At 37.2% G+C, this 6,422-nt stretch overlaps 1 protein-coding gene across 1 annotated transcript; it reads left to right on the forward strand.

The window, feature by feature from the left end:
• Positions 1 to 1,962: 1,962 nt before the first annotated feature.
• LOC146739830 (uncharacterized) lies at positions 1,963 to 5,190 on the forward strand. Its single transcript, XM_085502850.1, has one exon. The coding sequence runs from the start codon at positions 1,963 to 1,965 to the stop codon at positions 5,188 to 5,190; it is 3,228 nt and encodes a 1,075-aa protein (XP_085358976.1).
• Positions 5,191 to 6,422: the final 1,232 nt, after the last annotated feature.

Genomic DNA, 6,422 nt, shown 5'->3' on the forward strand with positions numbered 1-6,422 from the left:
AAAAAACTTGAGTACTTGTAACATTACTTTAAATAATATCGATCGAGTATGTGTGTTTCTTTCTTACAAATAGTGCATGCATTAAGCAAATATTACTGTAAAACCAATTAATGTTATTTAGTAATAATAATTTTATCAATTTAATATTTGATCGCATTACAGTGTGTGATAATTGAGCTGTTTCATTTGAGTACACAACAAATTACATTGAATGTCGTCAAAAATGTAAGGAAACATGTTACTTGTTAACACCGGTTGTTAGACTGGGGCACACAGTATTGTCTTCTTCCATTCACACCAGGAAATTATTCAGTTTGGTATACCCAAGTATGACAAAAATATTCACTAAAAATTAGAAAATTCAAGATTCGTGGTTAAAGATTGATATCTGTAACTACGGACACAATCTGACAGAGGTTCGCCCAATTGAACTTTAGTTTACATGCATGAACAACTCTGCTATGTCATTTATGATGACAGCGGAGCTAAACAATTTCAACTGAGCCCTATGAGAGAACGCAAAAACACAATCATATTATTTTAACCTTTAAAAGTCACCACCAGTTAGTTCCCTCTTTTTTCCATCACAAATTCATAAAATAGTCCTGTTTATATTGTCAGCACTTAAGATTGCGGTTAATTTCAATAAATAATGAAGAATAAAAGAAGAAAGTGCAGAAAAATATTTGCACCATTTGGCTCTTTAGATTACGTTTTTACTTAAAAATAAACAATCTCTTTTCATTATACGTATGATTACGTATTCATATTTGTTTTTGTGTTCCTTCACGTCGACGCAGTACAAGAGAATATATTAATTTGTACTTTTTATGGTGGTAGGTTTGTTCCAAAATTAGCATATTTTATAATATGTTGTAATGATTTGAGGCTATGACGTTTAGTTTAGTTATTTGCATAATGATATTGATACATTGTATGGAACATCTCGTGAGTATTTAGACTCAGTTCCAGGCCTAGCAGTTGAGTAATAAACATCTTGGCTACAAGTGCTCCTCTCCAGTGTGTTATTCTCCTCCCGGATCTGGTGACCAATACTCACTTGGTTCACTCTACCTTGAGAAGTCTGTTCTCAGTTTACATATGGTGGCAGCGGTTAAAGAAAAAGGGGGAAGAAATACTACTGAAGAAATAATAATTCTTTGCAAACTACTGAGGAACTTGAATCTGTAGAAAAGGCCTGTTGAGCTCTATAACATCTAGAACAACCTTCTGTGTACAACACAGTAGAGGGAGAGACTTGTGCATCGCAAGTTGAAGGAAGATGAAATACTACTTTGAGTACTAACTGTACAGAAGAACTGGGATTTGGTGAGTTGTTTTTTCTCTACACTCAACTCAACCAGCTGTGAAGAAATAAACTGCCTGTGATATCAGAATTGCCTGTACATTAAATAGATAACTTGCCTTCAAGAAATGCTGTGAAGTTATCAATGTCAACTATATTTTTATCCAAGTGACAGATCAGGGAATGTAAATTTGCCGGCTGTGTGAAAAGCCGGTTTGAACTGAATTGATTGACAGCTCGTGGAAGCAGTGTACGTTGAAATGGAACATTTTTGATTTGATTGCAACATTGTTTCAGCTCTTCTAGAACTCTTTTTCACTGACTGTAGATTTACTTTTGCAACATTTTAACTAACTTTTAGAACATTTTACATTACTCACTTAGCAACTGGTGGTTGTTATGCCAACCTTTAGTGCTTTGGTTTGTTTACAATAACAAAGATTGACCTATCAAGTATCAAAGGAAAGGAAAGTCAGAAAAGGCTGTGTATAAAAAAAAAAGTGCAGTGTTTGGATAAATAATTTGTTTCTAGTTTGTAACATCCTGTTTGGTTTCCTTGTGGTTAAACTAAACAGTGGGTAATTTGTTCTTTGGTAGGTAGGTACCGTAGCTGCATGTTATACTTGTCAGTGTGTGAGTAAAAATAAGTTGTGAGTATGAATGATACAGGGGATGCTGCTGATTTTTCTGGGGGTTCACCACTACTGACTCCCATGCATTCTAATTTGGAAGGGAATTTGAATAAGGGCTTGCAGGATTGGGATCCAAAGCATCAGGATACAGTGAGGCTCAGGCGCGAAGAGCGTGAATATGAATTACAGATGGTTATGCTTAAACAGAAGCTAGAAATGGAAAAATTGGAAGCAGTAAGGATTGCTGAGGAGCAAAAGAGAAGACATGAAGTGGAAATGAAGTTGCGGGATTTAGAATTGGAGAAGTTACGTATGCAAGGTAGGGAGCATAGTACAGATAATAGTACTGTAATTGTAGACAAGGGTCCTAACATTTCTCATTTTAAGGAAGGTGATGATATTAATGTTTATCTAAGAACATTTGAAAAGATTGCAATTGCACATCATTGGCCGCGAGACATGTGGGCTTTGAAATTGGTAGCTCATTTATCGGGTAAAGCACAGGCTGCGTTTTCTAATATGAGTGATAAGGACTCTAATGATTATGATTTAGTTAAAGCAGCTATCTTGCAGAAATATGAGTTGACTGCAGAGAAATACCGGAGCAGCTTTAGAAGTGTAAAGTGGGATGTGAGATGTGAGTCGTTTACCGAATGGGGTGCCAGAATGGAGAATTTGTTGGAGCATTGGTTGGAAGCAGCAGAAGTTGACAGTATGGAGACAATGATAGATCTGTTGTTGAGGGAGCAAATCATAGAGAATTCACCTTATGAATTGAAGATATGGATTCGTGAAAGAGAACCTAAATCAAAAGGTGAGGTCATTAAATTAGCTGAGCAGTATATTGCTGCTCATGGTAAACCTAAAACAGATAAGTCAATGGCATCAAATGGAAAATTTAGAAAATGGCAATCTAATTCTGTTCAACAATCTAATAAGAATAGTCAAGCTAATACATGTTTCAAGTGTGGTAAACCTGGTCATATTACTACAACATGTCCTATGAATCTCAAGCCTAGTTCAAATAGTGGATCAGGCAAGGGTAGTAAAGTATTTTATTGTGCAGGTGAATCTAAGAAAAATGTAGATAAGTGTTTATATGGTAGTTGTATGGATATACATAGGTGCAAGGGACTGCTGAATGGACAGGAAGTGGTAGTTTTACAGGATACAGGTTGTACTCAGACATTGATAAAGTCAAAGTTTGTATCGAAATGTGCATACTTGTTGGGACAGTATGTGTGTGTTAGACTTGCAGATAGTAGTACAAGGCAAGTACCCATGGCAAGAGTACATTTGAATTGTAAGTTTTATAGAGGAAAATTGGATGTAGGGGTTTTAGATACCTTAGCTGAAGATGTTATCTTGGGTAATGAGGTATATGTAAGTATGACTAAAGATAGTCAAACGAGTACAGCTTATGTTGTCACTAGAGGAAAAAGTAAAGCATTAAAAGAGAAAAATGCTAAGGTAAGGTGTAATGAACAATTAACAGGTGTTCATGCAAGACCAGTGGAGCAACTGCCAGAAAGTGTTGTTGATGTTGGTGATACTAATGACAGCATAGATGATCAAGGTGAGTTAGATAAAGCTGAGGATCATAATGATGAGATTCAGTTACAAGTAAGTGATAATGAAGTATTTGATGTATTCAAATTGAGACGAGAGGAGTTGATAAAGTTACAGCAATCAGATGTAACATTGACAAAGGTCCGTGAAGTAGTAGTGCCAGAAAATATGATAGCAAATAAAGTTTGTTTTTTCTGGAAGGATGGTCTATTATTTCGTCAATGGAGACCCATGAACTCGGAAGCAACTGAGGTGACTCAGTTAGTGGTCCCGTTAAAGTGTAGAGGTGAGTTGTTAAGGATTGCTCACGATATTCCTTTAGCTGGTCATTTAGGAATAGAGAAGATAAAACAAAGGTTACTGCAGCATTTTTATTGGCCAGGGATATTTTCAGATGTGGCACATTATTGCAGAACGTGTGCTGAATGCCAAAAATCTGCTAAGAGATATGCTCATGAAAAAGTCCCGATGATATCAATGCCAATTGTGGATGTACCATTTCGGAAGGTAGCAATAGATCTGGTAGGGCCTTTACCAAGAAGTAAAAAAGGTAATAAATATATATTGGTGTTGTGTGATTATGCCACTAGATATCCAGAAGCTTTACCAATTCCAAATATGGAAGCTGAAACAGTAGCAGATTGTTTAATTGAGATTTTTAGTCGGGTAGGTATTCCAAACGAGTTACTTAGTGATCAAGGGACAAATTTTATGTCTAAACTTATAAGTGATATGTGTGTTAAGCTACACATTAACAAATTGAAAACTAGTATTTATCATCCACAATGCAATGGGCTTGTTGAGCGGTTCAATGGTACTCTTAAATGTATGTTGCGTCGCTACACAGCAGAACACCCAAAGGTGTGGGATACCTATTTACCATACTTGTTGTTTGCTTACCGAGAAGTTCCACAAGCAAGCACAGGATTTGCTCCATTTGAGTTATTATATGGAAGACATGTAAGAGGACCTCTGGCTGTGTTAAAGGAAGGGTGGACTGGAGATATTCCAGAAGAGGAAAATTTAGCGGAATATGTAATTAACATGAGGGATAAGATTGGGGAGATGATGGAAGTAGTGAAGCAGAATATGGTGGTCGCACAGGCTAAACAGAAAAGATGGTATGATGTGAAAGCTCGTGATAGATCTTTTGATATTGGTGAAAAGGTGCTGGTGTTACTCCCATCAAGAAGTCAGAAGTTACAGGCAGAATGGCAAGGTCCATTTCAAGTTACAAGAAAAATGACAGCTGTAGATTATGAGGTGAATGTTGGTAGTCGAAGGAAAACTTGCCGAGTGTACCATATTAATATGTTGAGGCCTTGGAAGGAGAGGGAAGAGATTGCATGTTTCGTGGATATAGTAGAAGTAGTCAAGGAAGAAAATGATGTATTGGATGCATGTTTCGTCGATATAGTGGATGTGGTCAAGGAAGAAAATGGGGTGTTAGACACAGTAGCAGAAAAGAAAGGTAAGGAAAACTGGAAAGATGTGAAAATATATGAAAATCTGACAGAAGAGCAGCGGGCAGAAGTATTACAGTTACTAGAGCGTTATGGTGACGTGTTTACAGATGCACCAGGGCTGACTGGATTGGTGGAACATGAAGTGGTTACTTGTGAAGACTTTCCCTTACGTCAGAAACCATACATAGGTTACCTCAAGCAGTACAGTCCACAGTGAGAGAAGAGTTAGATAAAATGCTGAAATCAGGTATTATTAGACCATCTAAAAGTCCATGGGCAAGTCCTATTGTGTTAGTGGGTAAGAAAGATGGTACAGTTAGGTTCTGTGTAGATTATAGATCTCTTAACAGTGTCACCAAATTTGATGCTTATCCCATGGCACGTGTGGAGGATCTCATAGAAAAGTTTGGTGATGCTTGTTATATTTCTACTTTTGATTTGTCAAAGGGATATTGGCAAATTCCTTTGAGTAAATCTTCCTGTGAGAAATCTGCTTTCATAACTCAATTTGGTCTCTTTGAATTTACAGTGATGCCTTTTGGCATGAAAAATGGTCCAGCAACCCTACAAAGGTTAATAAATCAGATACTGCAAGGTACAAATGAGTATGCTGGTGCATATATGGATGATATAGAGGTACATGATGTTAGCTGGAAAGAGCATTTGTTACATTTGCAGGCTGTACTTGAGCGATTGAGGAATGCAAAGTTGACTGTGAAGCCTAGCAAGTGTTATATTGGTGGGCCACAAGTGTCCTTTGTTGGATATATGGCAGGTAGTGGAGTGATAAGAGCTATGCTGGACAAGGTGCAAGCTGTTAATAATTTTCCAAGACCCAAGACTAAACAAAATGTTAGAGCATTTTTGGGTTTAGTGGGATATTATCGTAAATTCATTCCTAACTTCTCTGAAATTGCTTTTTATTTGACAGAGTTAACAAAGAAGAAGTGTTCAAATCAAGTAATATGGACTGAAGACTGTGAGACATCATTTTGTAAATTGAAGCAAGCATTGACATCTGAACCTGTACTGCATAATCCAGATTATACCAAACCTTTTGTCTTGCAGGTTGACGCTTGTGATCATGGTATTGGTGGGGTGTTAAGTCAAAATAATGACAAAGGAGAAGAACATCCCATAGTATACATCAGTAGGAAGTTGTTGCCTCGTGAAATGAATTATGCGACTATTGAGAAGGAATGTTTGGCCATTGTTTGGGCAGTGGAAGCATTATATCCATATTTGTATGGTAGAGCATTTACTGTTCAGAGTGACCATCATCCTTTAAAATGGCTGAATCAATTGCGCGAACGGAATCGTAGACTGATGCGTTGGAGTCTGACCTTGCAAGGTTACCAGATAAATTTCCAACATAAAAAAGGGGTTGAAAATGGCAATGATGATGGCTTGTCAAGAGCATGGCAGTCAGATGTGGGTTGACTTCCCAAA

This window comes from Saccoglossus kowalevskii, chromosome 8 (genome assembly GCF_978046115.1).
Source record: "Saccoglossus kowalevskii chromosome 8, keSacKowa6.1, whole genome shotgun sequence".
Lineage (NCBI taxonomy): Eukaryota > Metazoa > Hemichordata > Enteropneusta > Harrimaniidae > Saccoglossus > Saccoglossus kowalevskii.

Coding starts and splice junctions, on each gene's coding strand:
- LOC146739830 (XM_085502850.1), top strand. CDS start 1,963: ATGAATGATACAGGGGATGCTGCTGATTTTTCTGGGGGTTCACCACTA.